We start from the raw sequence: 16,388 nt of genomic DNA on the forward strand, positions 1-16,388 counted from the left end.
GTTTGAGTGACCACTGTTGGGGGAGGGATGGTCTGGTGAACTGGTAGCTGTTTTACCTCAAGGCAGTGTAGCCATGATTAGAGATGTGAACTTTTCTTACAAAATAAGTAACAACAGGTCTCATTACCATGAGCGCACTCACATGCAGGAGATCGCATAGTGGGTCGTCATAGTTGTGAGTGCACCCACATTAGTCACCAAGGGGCAGGGTTATGGCTTAATAGAAAACACTCTAGTGGCTGTGTGAATGATGGCCTCTGTGATCGGTTCTCACCCTCTGAGGACCAAATGAGCTAATTAATCTAAGCTGGATAATAGTCAGCAGACAGCGGGGAGGTGCAAAATGCATATAAAAAATAATAGTAAAATAAAAGAGTGTCTGCAAACAGTCATCAAGATTTGTAATAAAACAGAGGAATATCAGGAAATAAAAATCAGTAAGGAACAGTGAAGAAGAGTATTTCATTGAGATGCTAAGACTTGTGTTACTCAAGATATTGACACAGTGGTGCAATGGTTAGCTTTGCTGCTTCAGTGGTTCTTGGCACGACTGCATTCTGTTTCAAGTCTGCTTGCCCTCACTGTGTCTATGAGGGTTTTTTTTGTCAGAATATTTAGTTTTCTTCCATATCCAAAATCATATCAGAAAGAAATTGATGCTCATGTAAATGGCATCAACCACACTGGACCAGAGGCCTTTGCCAACCTTTTGAATGACAGGTTCAGCTCAAATCCCTCCCACTCCCATCCTGATAGTCCAAAAGAAATACCTCATACCACAATCCCCCAACCATTACTAGGGAACAGGTCATCAATGTACTTTACAAAGCCAGAAATACTGCATCGTTGGACTTTGACAACATCCCAGAATGTTTAATGCATAGCATTAAACATATCTTCTCTGGCCTATTTGAATCTCTTTTCAACTGGAGCCTTCAGTGAGGTTTTGTGCCAAAAGAATGGAAGATTGCTACAGTCATTCTCTGCACAAAGGAGGTCCAATCTCTGATTTGGGTAACTACAGGCCCATAAATCTTACCAGCCTCATATGGAAGGCCAAAGAAAGAATCATCATGGACATGATAAATGAGGACACAGATAATCATCATATTTCGGGTTTGTTAAAGGAAAGTCATGCCTATGAAATCTGGTGTACTTTTTTGAGAGGGTCACCGAAGCATTGGACGAAGGTAGACTGTGCACGCAGCTTATGTTGACCTGGTCAAGGCTTTTGATCTAATACCCCACTCAGGCAGTAGAGACAAGTTCACTAATTTATGTATAAGCCCTTTTATCACCCACTGGATAGCCAACTGTCTAACAGATAGGACCTAGGAGGGAAAAATAAGTGAGGCCACCTCCACCAAGAGGCCAGTCACTAGCAGAGTCCCCCAGGGTTAGATACTGGCATCTATTTATCTGAAATGGAAGTAAATGCTGAAGGTCTGTGGACGACAAAGTTTGCAGATGATTACAAGCTAAGGATTATTATCGACTCCCTTGAAGACACTCGCATTTTCAAGAAAGTCTGTCTTTGACTAACAAATAGTGCCAAAGCCATGGTCTTAAACTCAATGCTAAGAAATGCATAATTGTACCCTTTGTGAAGTCATCCATCCTCGCTAATTACCATGTTGATAATACAACTCTAAGAGTCGACCCATTGGTCAGGGATCTGGGTATGCACTTAGACAGCCTTACCTTGGACCACCACATGGCCACAGTGGGGAAAAAATCCTTTTATGTTGCACAGCTTATAAATAAGGGTATGGCATCTAAGTCCAAATAGGTCATTATTCCACTGTACTCCTCCCTTATCAGACCAATCATAGAGTACAATGCTCCATTTGATATGTACCTTACCAGACATAAGCAGCAACTAGAGTGACCTCAGAGGTTCCTTACAAAAGGAATACAAGGTGTAAGAAACCTGCCTTATTTAGAGAGCCTTAAAGCCCTTTCCCTCTACCCAGTCTCCTATAGACTGATGAGTGGTGATCTATGCCTGGCTTAAAAGGCATCCACAAACCCCGCACTTATGAATCTCCTACATATTCGTAAGTCAAAGAATACCAGAAATACAAGGTCTAGGAACAGTAGAAAATAGAGCCAGTCCAGAAAAACAAACCAAATAAGTCAGATGCTGAACCAAAGAAGAGTACCTCATAGAATATGAAATCCTTTATTATCAAAGTATTAACGCTGAACTTATTACAAATGGTGTTTTCATCCAAGATCCCTCAGACTTCTTCAGACATAATATTTAAACAGGAAATCACTCCACCTTATATACCTTCACATTAAATTAATTAAAAATAACATGTAGCAGCACTTATAAACCACATATAAAAAACATATAAAATTGTGACCTGGTCATAATATATACTTGTATATACAGATATGCATAAATATAACTATAGACTTTTTCATTAACACTAAAAATTAAAGCTTGGCAGATCTAAGCTTCAGTAGGGGTAATATAGAAATATGATCATTAAGTCCGGGGGGGGGGGTGTTCTATTTGCTTCCAATGTGACCTGCCAAAACGTTTCTCTAAATTCTAACTTAGTCTCCCAAGGACCCCCCTTATTTCCTTAGGAACTATTTCAGTAACATAGAAAAAGAATTTGGTATTGACACATTCCAATGCATGTCTATAAAGAGCATTCATATTATTTCTTTTCTTCACATCATTCAGGTGTTCATATCTCCTATGTTTCAAATGCCTTTCCGTTTTTCCAATGTAAAAGGCATCACATGATTCACGTTACCAAATATACCAGCCCTTGAAAGTTACAGTTAGAATAATTCTTACTATACAAAGTTTTTTGTCTTGCTGTAATAAAAACTTCTTCCCCTTGTTAAATATATGTACATTGAGCACATGCCCCACACCTATAGGTACCTCTCCTTTTATGTGAAAAAACGTGGGCATTAGCAGCATATTCCAATAAATTCTTAATATTTTGCCCTTTCCTGTCGGTCTCGGACATTGTCGTTGTCCATTCCCTCATCTTGCTTTTCTTCTGTATTAATAGAAGCTCCTTGCGACCGTAATATGGCTAGCGTAGTATTCCACACTTGATCCGACTGTGCTGAGCTATTGTTCGTGTCAGATAATGTTATGGCAGTTTTCTCACATTGTTGATGTCCACAACAAGACAGAGCTTCCTGGTTCCTGGATAAACTGGTATTTGAAACTTGTGGTGATAATCCTCGACCAATGGGAGTCAAAATCTCGATAAGTTGTGTCAATTGGCCAGCTATTCTATGAAGTTCACCCATGTCAGGTCCACGAGACTCATTGGGGCAAGATGTGGGTGAAGACAGCTTTTTGGAAAGCTCCATAAAACCAAGAACCAGTAGAAAAAAGAGCCAGTCCTGAAAAACAAACCAAATAAGCCAGATGCCGAACCAAAGAAGAGCACATCATAGAATATAAAGTCCTTTATTATCAAAGTATTAAAGCTGAACTTATTGCAAATGACGTTTTCATCCAAGTATCCCTCAGACTTCTTCAGACATAATATTTAAACAGGAAACCACTCCACCTTATATACTTTCACATTAAATTAATTAATAAGGCCTAATAAAACCATTAAAGGCACACTTTCACAATAATACAATAACTTAAAGAATTAAAACATTTTTTAAAAAATATATATTATATATAATAGAATAACTTGTAGCAGCACTTATAAACCACATATAAAAAACATATAAAATTTTGACCTGGTCATAATATGAATAATACATACATAAACTCTTATTTAATAATATATACTTGTATATAAATATATGCATAAATATAACTACCGATGTTTTGCATTAATACTAAAAATTAAAGCTTAGCAGATCTAAGCTTCAGTAGGGGTAATATAGAAATATGATCATTAAGCCCAGGGGGTCTATTTGCTTCCAATGTGACCTGCCAAAAAGTTTCTGTAAATTCTAACTTAGTCTCCCAAGGACCCCCTCTTATTTCCTTAGGAACTATTTCAATAACAGAGAAAAAGAATTTGGCATTGACACATTCCAATGTATATCTATAAAGAGCATTCATATTATTTATTTTCTTCACAGCATTCAGGTGTTCATATATCCTACGTTTCAAATGCCTTTCCATTTTTCCAATGTAAAAGGCATCACATGATCCACATATTACCAAATAAACCAGCCCTTGAGAGTTACAATTAGAATAATTCTTACTATACAAAGTTTTTTGTTTTGCTGTAGTAAAAACTTCCTCCCCCTGTAAAATATATGTACATTAGGCACATACCCCACACCTACAAATCTGCCTTATGTAGCGTGCCTTAAAGCCCTTTCCCTTTACCTAGTCTCCTATAGATTGCTGAGGGGTGATCTATGCCTCGCTTAAAAGGCATCCACAAACCCCGCAATTATGAATCTCCTACACATTCGTAAGTCAAAGAATCCCAGAAATACAAGGTCTAGGAACCTGTATTTTGTCTGTAGTGACAATGTGTCCCAGAGACTTGCCCCTCCTATGGAACAGGCTTCCCACCCATGTTAAACTGAGTTCCTCTATTTCCCAGTTTAAGCTCAACCTAGACCAGTGGATGGGGGAATAGGAAATTTACACCAGGCCTGGCACCCAAGTCCCTTATGGACAGAGAAAGCTTATAAATGCTTGGCCCTCAATTTCCAATCTGAATACAGGACATCATTATTTTTTTCAGAAAACATGGCTATGCTTAGAAAGGTCCCCCCACCCTGGGGTTGTTAGCCTGGTAACAATCTATGAATCTATGAATTATGTGCATGTGTCTGTTTGTGTCTTTCTGAGTCCTCTGGTCACCTCACATCCTGTCCAGGATCTGTCCAAAACTGGTTATTTACCTTGCATTTAGTACTTATCAGAATATGCTCCTTCTTCCCTGTGACCCTGAGCAGGATTAAATGCATGATAGAGAAAGAAGGAACAAATGGAAGAAGGTGTTTGGTATGAGATCATTTTGGAATAACAACATAGATAAGATTAACTGGGAGTAAATAATGCAGTATCGGGGAAAATGTTAAAAATGTGGGGAATATGGTCTTCTTTATTTATTTATTTATTTATTTATTTATTTATTTATTTATTTATTTTGCAAAAACATTTTTCTTTCTATTTGAATGCATATTATACAGGTCTTTCCATTGCCAGTGACCTTTATAAAACATACTAATAGAATAACAGACCATTGAGATAATTAATTCTATGAAATTCAGCTGTGTATGTAAAAGAAATGAAGAACAAATGAATGCTATGTACTTACTGCAATGATAAACCTGAAGTAGCAGTTCCCTTCTCATTGGCAACAAAGCTATGACTGGTGATGGCTTTGCCTGGCTGTGGAAACTTTCTCCAGCTATCGAGACCCTCCCTTTTAGCCACAAAACTCTTCTCGCAGAGATTCCTCTCTAGAGCTCATTAGTCCACATGAAGTGAAAGCTCCGCAGCAATCACTGCAAGATCAAAGTGGTTACAGTATTTTACAAGCCACTAATTAGGTCAGACGTGCCCAGGCTGGGAGGTGGGGTGGAAGAAAGGAATGAATGAGAATGCTAGTCTAAACTGGTTGTAAGAAAATGTGCATAACTTTTGTGTCTGGGACTGAAGTTCTGGTCTCATTACTAACAGGACCTTGTTGCAAGACAAACCTCTTGGATAAATCCTCATTTCAAAATAAACTTTAACACTTTAGATCCCATGTTTTTAATGTAATGCAAACAGCTGTGAATCTTTCCTAATTGATTTTATTCGTGGTCTGATTTAAAATTTTCTCTGTTGCATCTTTAGGCTTGGAAGAAGAATTTGTTTTCATGGGCATTCTGTCTATGTGTAGCATTAAGTAAGGAGGATAAACAGACAATGCTTACAATGTAGAAGTTCTGCTGGCTGAAGCAATAACTACCAGGAAAAGTGTATTCCAAGATATCAGTTTGATTTCTGCAGTTACAGCTGGTTCGTGCAGCATTTGTTAGATTTTCCTGTACAGCACAGAGCCCTCAAGGAAGAAATGGATACTTAATTGCTGGGTGTGGAAGAAAAGTGATTCTCAGAAATATCTTGCACACTTTTAGTGAGACTAACAATACAGGGTTGGCACAATAAAGAAAGTTAGAAATAGAAAATACTTTAGTTGTAGAATAGCTGAGGTCAGAATCAAAAATATGTGATATCTACTCTAAAACAGAAAGAACTAGAGTAGTGAAAGGATCTGTGCCATAGGATATGGTCCAAATGGAAAACAAGTCTATTTACTCTTATATGTTTTTCTGATAGTTGGTCTCTGGGCTAGGGTTTGTTTTTGTTTGATTAAAGTTTTTAACCAGGGTAGTGTATTAATACACATCTACAAATATAGGATCAGGGATTTCCTGACAGAGTAAGGAGAGTCCTTTGTCATCACTGTAAGTGCAGAATCCATGTGGTTAGCCTGAGGGGGGGGTGTTTTGGTGAAACTTGCCAGATGGTTGAGAGATGTCTTTAGACTGGCTTTAAACAGTAATGCCTGTCCATAACATGAGGCTATAAAAAGGGAATAAGACATGCCAATGCTATAAAGAAGCTATGAGGATGACCATGGCCGTCTCCAAAAATCTGAGAGTAAGGGAAAATGGCAGAAAAGCATTAAAGAGACCTGGGGCCACCTCTGGAACAATGTATTCCTGAGATGTCCTGCCAGGGAAGAAATAAGGCAGCAGAAGTGACTGCATTTTGGAATATAATTGAATAGGGAAGCACAAAGTTGCAACAAGGCTTTTCCCATCACTGAAACATGTTTTGGGATGCATCCCTCCTTGGTTATTATAATTTTCAGTGTCTTCCTGAATTTGGCATGATCTGGTACAAAGTTGGGTGAGTGCCAATCTTTTTCTCTGTGCCTGTTCATGCCCTCCTGGCTAGAAACTCCTTAACCTCATCAATACCTATCAATATCGTTACTGCTATTCATGCTCACGCTCCCAACCACCTCCTGTTCTTTCTAGAATGCCTGTATGCTAATAACCGCATTCTTCTGTGTACTCTCAGCAGCAGTCTAAATGCTCTCCAATGCGCCTAGTGCTGAGTGAACGCAGCTCCTTGTAACTTCCTTACGGTTTCTCACATTTCTTTTTTGTATATGTTGTAAATAGTGTATCTTATATAATCATCTCTGTAACAAAATTTGTTTAAGCATAAACTGCCCTTTTTTATAAGAATTTTCTCTACATAATGTAGGAATTACCATTGTAACCTTGTATAATGAATTAGTGAGAATGATATTTACAGCTTTTCTCTCCTGATCTTCACTGAAGGAATCTCTCTTGTCCAGCTGGTCTTTTCAAATAAACAAATGCAAACCCAGAAATAAATAAATGATTAAAACAAATGCTGCATTAACAAAAATGCCTGTCACATTGAATTGTAATCAATTTTCATGGTGAGGTAACACCTAAATCTTACTGACCAAACTGAATGTGGTCTAGGTGTTCCAAACATAGGCTTTTAGGCTGCTGAAGATGTAATGGTGGCTCAGTTCCAGGGAGCAAGAATGTTGTAAAAGTGTTAAGCCAGGGCAGGGGGTTACAAACTCCATTCTTGCCCTTTACAAGGGGGATCCGTTGGTTCAGGCTCTGAAGGTACAGGTTTCTTTTATCTTTACAAGCTTTGGAGAAGGTAGGGGCAGAGACAGCAGGACTGGGGCATGCCTTAGATGCTTCAGGAATAGAAGTAGCCTTGTGTTTTTCCAAGCTCCAGGTGATTACTGTGGTCTTTAATAGGTCAGGCTTGAAGGTCCCACAGATCTCAGAGTACTCATTGAAGTGATCCTCCTCGGGCATTTCAGATGCTTAACATGCTTATCTTGTGGGGTAGTTTTACCTCAGTTTTACACTTACAAATTCCTTGCTGTCTTTATTATCCATAAAATAGAACTGAGCACAGAAGGGTGAAACCTGAAATGCTAAACAATTTGAAATGCTATACAACAATCCAAATCCAGAAATTTGCTAAGAGTTTTGCATCACAATGAACTAAATTGATAGAAGACACACACACACACACACACACACACACACACACACACACACACACACACACACACACACACACACACACACACACACACACACTCCTGTGTGTGCACACGTATACACACCACTAGCAGAACTGTATTGCAACAGAAACATGTCAATGAAAGCAAGAAAGGGGACGGTAACAGTAGTCGGGCACCGAACCACTTTTCTGAATACAAAACAGAATGGACTAACATGCATGGTGATGTCAAGTCATAATGGGAACAGAGCTGCTTTCAAAATTATATGTAGAAAATGCAGAATAACACTTCAGATATCAGTAGAATGGGCTGTTCCTCTAGCCAATGTGAGTGCAGCACACAGCAAAGGCAATCTGGAAAGGGGTTGTGCAGCATCACAACACTGCAGGTAAAGGTTGGAGCCTGGTACACTGGTAATGTTTCGTTTGCTGGGCTAAGCCCTGTCCTTCGTAGTCCTGTAGTAGTAAGGACAGAACTCCAGTTTTAGATCTAGGAATGTAGAAAACAGTATAAATGAGAAAAGTAATTCCCTGATATATGTAGGATAATTGTTTTAATTTTTTTTCCTTTCTTCTGGAAAAGAAAACCTTCTTAATGAATATAAGAGTAAATGGCTTTACCATTATACAAATGGTATGTGTATCCTTGTCGTCAGAGTTAAAGCTATAATTTAATTACTGCATCATGCCATATTGACACTATTAGGATTTATTTACTTGTATCATGCCAGTTTTTGAAGCTGGGCTCTCCCTACTTTTACTACAATATAGTATTGGCATTGGGATGTATGTCCTACTAAAACTACATTGGTATCTGGATGTACAGCCGCACAGTAATGGGATTTATTCTCTGTAGTACCTTTCAGTATCATTACTTAAGATTTTCTCCCTTGTACTGCACTACAGTGTCATAATGGAATTTGCCATCTCGTGTGCTTCACTGACATCACTGTGTTTTCTCCCTTGTTATTCACTATGATTTACTAACAGAATTAGTCCTATGTGGTCCATTTCATTGGCATTGCTAGGATTTGTCCTCTTCTGTTGCTTATTTCGGCAATAGTGCTTAGGCTTTCTTTTTGTGCGTCATATTGCCATTGCTGGCATTTGTCCCCTAGCTTAGCATGACAGTGTCAGTATCCATACCGAAACTGGGATTTACCCATTGTGCTAAATATAGTCAATGCTGGGGTCTATCCGCCTGCGCTTCATGTCATAGTGCAGGTATTTATTCCACTGTGCAGGGTGTTTATTTTATTGTGCTGCATATTATAGCCAGTTGTAGATTGATTTCCATGACCTGTGTGTTGTATTCAGTAATTAGATGTGTTTCCATGTGCTGCCATTATAGTTAGGGTTAAGATTTACCTCCTTGTGGTGTAAGCTGCAATCAGTACTGGTATGTACCCCCTTGTGGTAGATGTTGTTATCTGTGATGTAATTTTCCCTTTGTGCTACATACCGGTTGTCAATGCTGTGATTTATCCCTTTATGTTAATGGTCACACCTGGGACTTATTTATTAGGTTTTATTGTGCTGCATGAATTTGTTTGTGATAGAATTTATGGCTTTGTTCTGTGCTTCAGTACCTGTACTGTAGTAACACTGGTGTAATTTATTTTGCACCTCATTGTACAGATGCAGTCTGCAGATTACTAAAGCTCTGTTTACAGCAACTTGGTTTGCCACTGACATTTTAAAATTGGGTAGGAATGGAGCCAGATGATGATATAAGAAGAAAAGGCAAGAATTACTTTTCATACAATTTGTGCAGAAACAAATAATACTTTGGGGTATAATCAGCGAGAGTAGGGTTTCAGATCAATGCATTCTGAAAGTGTTTTGAAACTAAACAGGTTGTAGTTATGAGGTACTCGAATCCTTGCAAAAGAAAATGACATTCTAACCAGAAAAAGGTACACCCTCATACTTTTAATGAGTAGCTTGTAACACCCCATTGTTTCTTATATTGGGGAATAACTTTTATCATACTCATTGAAATGCAAGAGCTGCTGTTTCTGAAAGCAGGCTAGTGGGAGAGTATTGTTAAAGAAATAACAGAGAACTCAAGTGCAAGAAAGAAAATATGAGAAGAAGGTGGTTATTTTCCAGCATGTTAGGCATGGCCTTGTGAAGCAATGCTTATAATTACAAATAATTGATTTTGGGATTTGAGATGTATTTTATAGAAACATCATACATTATCTTCCACTTTTTGGCAAGAGGCAGAAGATAAAAATTCATTTTGCCTTAATGACTTGATTAACTGATAATGTCAGTGAGAAGGCAGGGCTGATGCCTTTTATTGCTTTAGAAATTGTTCTGTGATAATAGCAGCTGGTTCTGAATTAAGTACAGGGAAATATAGCTAAGTGCTAGTGAGGTGATTGCTTCAAGAGCTTCTGCTCTGTCTGATTATCTGCTGTGCCAACTATAATCTGTAGCATGCAGCATCACGGTGTATGTGTTTTGTTACAAAAATCCAATCTGTTAACTTGCTGGCTGTGCAGGTGCTGAATCGTCAGTACTGACACAGCTGGGCAGATAAGCAAAGTGCATAGTAATGTATTATTCTATAACCTAAAAATATGTTTTTTGTATATCAGCTCTGTACAGAGAACCTGAGAGTCTATAGCAAAGGAAAGACTGTAGATGGCTAAATAGAGAGAGGAAGGATCTGTGAGCTAGAAGACATGAGAATAAGTACTCAAGAGAAAAGCTGGCCCTATAATGTAGGCACAGTGTCTGAATTTTAAACTTGTGTAGAAGTCGTTATGCATACATGGATGTCATATTAGAAAGGTCAGCCTTTAATTCCTGTCACATACAGAGAGATGTTTACAAAAGATCGTGCCAGAGTGTTGACCTGAGTCTGTTTCATTTATGGGAGTGACCAATGGAAGGGCTGCAGGTGAAGATGATGCTTGTCTGCTATGTTGGACAGGTTTTGTACTGGCGCTGTCATATGATTTTTCTTTTTTTTTTTTTGGAAGTAACAGATCCATATAACAGGTTGGTTATCTAGAAAACACAGCAAATAAGAGAAACAGGAGTGCACTTCATTTTCACAAAGACCTTATTTTAAGTTGTAGTGTAGCATTTTATGAATACAGAGAACGCTGTCACTATACCAGATCAGCACTCTGATCCTTCAGAGATAGAAGTCCAGATCACTCAAGGAGCATGAGGGGTGCCCATGCAGCTGCAGTACTATGTGTAATCATTAGAGGGAATGCAGTGAGTCTGCATGAGGACTGTCTGTCCAGCTGCAGTACTGTTTGTGATCACTAGAAGGATGCAGTGAGTCAACATGAAGGCTGTCTGTCCAGCTGCAGTACTCTGTGCAATCACTAGAGGGGGGTCATGAGTTGGCTTAAGGCTGCCTATCCTGCAGCAGTATTGTATGCAACTCATCAAGGGCTGAAGTGAGTCAACATGAGGGCTACAAATGTACTTCTGTGCAACCACTGAAGATGTTATGGGGTAACTAAAGTTCTGACAAGAAAGAAAAAAGGTAGAAGAGATGGAAGTCTATATGATCAGCAGCAGAAGAAAGGAGAGTAGGCCTGTGTATATAACTTCAGTACTGCATGTGACTACTGGAGGAAGAAGGATAAATTGGTGCACTATGTAGAAGAAATAATGCAAATTCCTGGCCATAAACATGCACAGGTCCATGCAAGACTTTCTTTTATTCAGGTGAGGCTGAAGAAGAGGAATGAGGCCACATTTTGAAAGTATGAGAGTTTCTGACTGATAAGTTATGTGATTCATGTCTGTGTAATTTGTTCAAATACAACAGATACCCTCCCTTCTGCTGCAACTGGGCAATGTTCTTCAATCTCTTATACCCTTTTTTCCTCTCCTGTCAGAAATTTAACTGCATATAGCCTTCCTGATGATTGACTGCAGCCTTAAGCTGGCTGTGTACAGTTATATTGCACCATTTTATGAACACAGATATTTCCTAGTACAAATACAGATGCAAATTACAGCCAGGGAAAAATCCTAGTATGTGATACCAAAGTGCAACTATGAATGAATGAATTACAGTTTCTGATGAATTCTAATCTGTCTTGGAATATGTCTGTGAGACGAACACGTGGTAACTTGATTTAGATCACATGGAATTCGAATGTCCTAATGTTTTACTTGATTTTGTCATTTGCTTTCTTGTAGCTATTAATCTGACTGCATCCTTTCTTGCTGTATTTGTAGTGCCTCCTGCTAATCTTTCTGTAGCGGTTAAACAACAGCCTGTAGAAGGGCAGGATGTGGAACTAACCTGTAGTGTGGATCGGACAAAACCTGCTGCTACCATCCATTGGTTCAAAGACAGGAAAGAAATCAAAGGTAAGTTGATTTACAGGCAAAACTGTGGACAGCTTTATTTTATTGATATTTACTATGTGGATGTTTGCAGGAAGTATTGAAGAACTGTGATACTGGAATGTGAAATTCTACAGCAATGCTTTAACAATGAGAAAATGAATGTGATTTGGACTGCCCAATGGTTGTACATACTCAGATAAACTACACATTGCTTGTTTGTTACACAGCCCTTCCATTTCTGCTGAAGTTTTATGCTTGTCCCATAGCATTACTTTCAGACTGCTTAAAATGTTTACCATGTCTGAGTGCATAAGACTGCTTAAAGTCTGGTTAGTAGAAAACAGTACCATGATTAGAAATTCTGTATATAAAAATGACAGCAGATAAAGCACAGTTCAGTGGCACTGTATAATGGAAATTGATTTGCTCAGTTTTCTTTCTCAGATATACTCCTTCAAGGTACACTTTTCTCATACATTGTTAGTTGACATCTTGTTGTATCACTGCATTTTCACTAGAAATGTGTTCATTAATAGTTCCTGGAAAAGCAGTGTCCTGTTTTGTTTTTCTGAGTGTTCATCGTTTTCTGTGTTGAGTTTGAGTTGGCTCAATCTCAGAATGAGAATGTATAAGTAAGGAGATTTGGGGTATGCTGGGGGCTTGCCCTTTAGAAATGCTAATTATAAGTTTTATTCCTTATTTGTGCAAAACCCCATGTTCCTGGAAAACTTGTATCGAACGTTTGTGTCCTAAATTAATTCAGTTTCATGTTTTAATGTTGAAGCACTTGTGGTTAGAGGTTGTGCATTTCAGTTAAACAAAGTAGACCTGCTCTAGAATACTTTCCTTTTTGATTCTGCATTCTTAGGTACTTACTTGGCAGTCAGTCTGCAGGTCATTGTAAATTTAGCCAATGAACCATATTTAAATGTTCTCCACAGCCTCAAGGTGGGCAACAGAAGATACATCTTGGAGAATGTGAGGCTGCCCCTCCAACTCTCGAGGTTCGCAGATGGAAGAGTGTTACTGTGTTTGACACGTAGTTGAAGTTGGTTCCCGAGCTGGGGAATATATTGGGATATGATTCATTCATACCAATGTTTCTTCTTTATCTATCTGTGAAGGTTTAGGCCCTTTAAGTCAGAAATTGAGGAGCTATTTGTTCTGTAATAAAAAGAGAGTCAGATTTCTAATGACTTATAGGCTAGACACTGGTAACCATGGAGGAGTTTATAGGAGACAAGTACAGAGACAGGGATGCCAGTCTGTTTTTTTTTTTTGTTTCTTTTTTGTAGTTGGGAATCTCTGAGGATTCTCAGGTTGACTGATATGTTTATTGGAATATGTGCAAAAAGGGGCATTGTATCCTGTGGCTGGGTGGCAAAATGTCAATATCATAGCACACTTACTTTTAACTCGTAAATTGACTAATCAATGACACCACTCTTTGTAAAGGATTTATAAGATGGGGCATATCTAACCCATTATTTTAGAAGTGCATGGGGTGTGAGGTGAACTATTTCCATATGATATGGTCCTGTCCAACAAACCAGGAAACATGGGACACTGCTTATTGGGCTCTTAAGGGATTGCCTGCCTATGCTGGACATCCCCAAATTTTGGTTATTTCGCATTACTCCACATCACTTTATTTAAGTGGACCTCAGCTGCATTGGATAAAAATGATTTCCATTACAACTGTAGCCACCTTGTTTAAATATTGGACAGCTGCTAACATTTGGAATGCTTTTGCTTCACACAAACAGAGCGTATGGTCTATTTATAGGAAGGAGGGCAGAAAACATAAAGAATATTGGTCTCCTTGCAGGTTTTGTCTTAACTAACAGTCTGAAAATATTGAAGTGCAGCCCTTGTCTCTTGGTGGCAAGTGTTCTCTCAGTTACCTCACACTAACAGTCTGGGTAAATGACCATTCTGGCTAAAGAGGTGCTAGGCATTTGCTATGTTTATTATTCTGACTGATGCCTCCGTTTGGTTAAGTTTTGTAATCCAAAACAGTCTTACAACATGTTGTGTAGTCTATAGCTTCGTCTTAAACAGTGATGTAGAATGTTTTTATTTTTTTATTTTTCAAACGCATGTGCATTGCTGTTCATACATGCATACTATACGTTATAACCTGTTATGTTTTCTTGACACAAAGATTTTGCCTGTTGTATATATGAAAAGAAGTTTTCAGTTTTTTTCTGGTTCTTTGATTTAAATTTTTGTTTCAGCTGAAAAGTACATGAGTGATGGAATTCTGAACTTCCTCTGGATCAATTTATTGGACTTTTTTTGCCTTTTCTACACTATTAATATCAAATGGATTTATCAGTGCTCATTGTCTCAATTGTTACTAGATTCTTTAATGTCGTTATGTATTGCATTATATGTCAATGCCAATAAAAGTTCTTGTTATAAAAAAGTAAAGGGGGCATTATATCCAGGAATGGATCTTATGAAATATGCATAAAAAGTAATTAAGACTTCTGTGGATCTAAAGAGTATTCCTTTGGAAATTAGAAGATCCAGATAAAATGCTTTTTGTACCACTTTAGAGATATGATGTTCAAAAGGTAAGGAATTATCAAAAAGGGTGCCTAGATCCCTGATGACACTGATTGACTGGAGGTGTATGTCACTTATATTTTAAGATGTTGAAATGTTTTATTTACCAAAATGAGTCTGAGACCATTGTCCTTGCACCTGTTATTAATATAGTGTAACCCAAGTGCTCAGTTGTGAGTCAGTGGAGGAATGAACACCAGCACCAAGTTTATAGCTGTCTGGAAGTTTATTTAAATCAGGCAACCTGTATGTTATGTGGACCTATAGATGAGGTTTTGTTAGCATTTGAGAAGGTTAGGACTTGTTCCATAGTAATTATAGGGGGTGGCTGGGGCTGTGGAGTTTGTGGAATACTTATAATTGTGAGTGGAATAAAATTTGCACTAAATTTGTCAGATAGGATATTAGCTATTTCTTTCAGGTCAGAGTAGACAGTGTTATTGTAGTATATTTCCAACATTGCTGGGTATTTGTACTTAACTTCTAAACATAGTTAAAGAAAATATTGTAGTTAGTTTTGGTTTCAGTGGCTATATTACATTCATATTTAGCTATGTGCTTCTAAAGGGTATCCTTAAGATATGTGTTTTTGCTTAAGTTTACTCTTAGTATTGGTAGAATGAGACCTCCTGTAAGCATTAAGTAATTTATTTCTCTTTTTGTACAGTTTACTAATGCAAATATTCCACCTTAAGGGTATGTTTATACATTTCTCATTTTGTTTGGATAGGGACTGCTGTACCAATCCTGTTTAAGTGGGAGCAGAAGGCAGGGGCATTTGTAGCAAATTAAGCAAAGAAGTCCATCTGCAGAGGCTTTCAGTGACATTTATTTAGGCCATCAAGTAGGTGAATAAGATTTGATTTTAGAAGTTCCTATATACAGAGATATTTGCAGAGGATGTACCACCAACTTTAAAGGAAAAAGGTCACTGATTTATGGCCTAGTGTAGTGAGAGAGGATGATAGATATATAGTATAGATGTACAAGAATTAGCTGTATTTCTAAGGGCAACATCAAGAGTATTTGGGGATGTTAAAAAGTATTTGGGCAGTCAGTATGATGGTTAACTATTTGTACAATAGAGCTAGCATGCATATATCCAGGAAATGGTGGGCATGCTGAACATTGGTGGTGAAAGTCCGCCAGTTTATAGATTAATAATTGAAGTTCAGCTAAGACATTAACATAAATATCATGGTCAAAATTAGACATAGAGGATTATTAAGCTAGCTGTGAAGTGGTAATTAATCTTGTTTAGGGTGATTTGGGCATCTAAAACTCTGGAGCTGAAGGAATCAGTCATGAAGTAATAATATCCATAAGATTACCAGTAGGTGCTTAAACAAAAATAAAGGGGGTGCTTTCATTGCTTTGAAACCATGTCTTTACAACTATAACTATATAAAATGTGACGAAAGGAGCTACTGCCAGCAAA

The 16,388-nt window shown here is 38.0% G+C and overlaps 1 protein-coding gene across 1 annotated transcript in view; it reads left to right on the forward strand.

Annotated features, from left to right (window-relative positions):
* CADM4 (cell adhesion molecule 4) overlaps nt 1-16,388 on the forward strand; it is a 1,113,916-nt gene that overhangs the window by 41,183 nt on the left and 1,056,345 nt on the right. The window contains exon 4 of the mRNA XM_044079430.1: nt 12,266-12,400. Within this exon, the coding sequence (XP_043935365.1) occupies nt 12,266-12,400 (135 nt within the window). The remainder of the gene's footprint in view (nt 1-12,265; nt 12,401-16,388) is intronic.

This window comes from Protopterus annectens, chromosome 8.part0 (assembly GCF_019279795.1).
Source record: "Protopterus annectens isolate FY-2018-M chromosome 8.part0, PAN1.0, whole genome shotgun sequence".
Classification (NCBI taxonomy): domain Eukaryota; kingdom Metazoa; phylum Chordata; order Ceratodontiformes; family Protopteridae; genus Protopterus; species Protopterus annectens.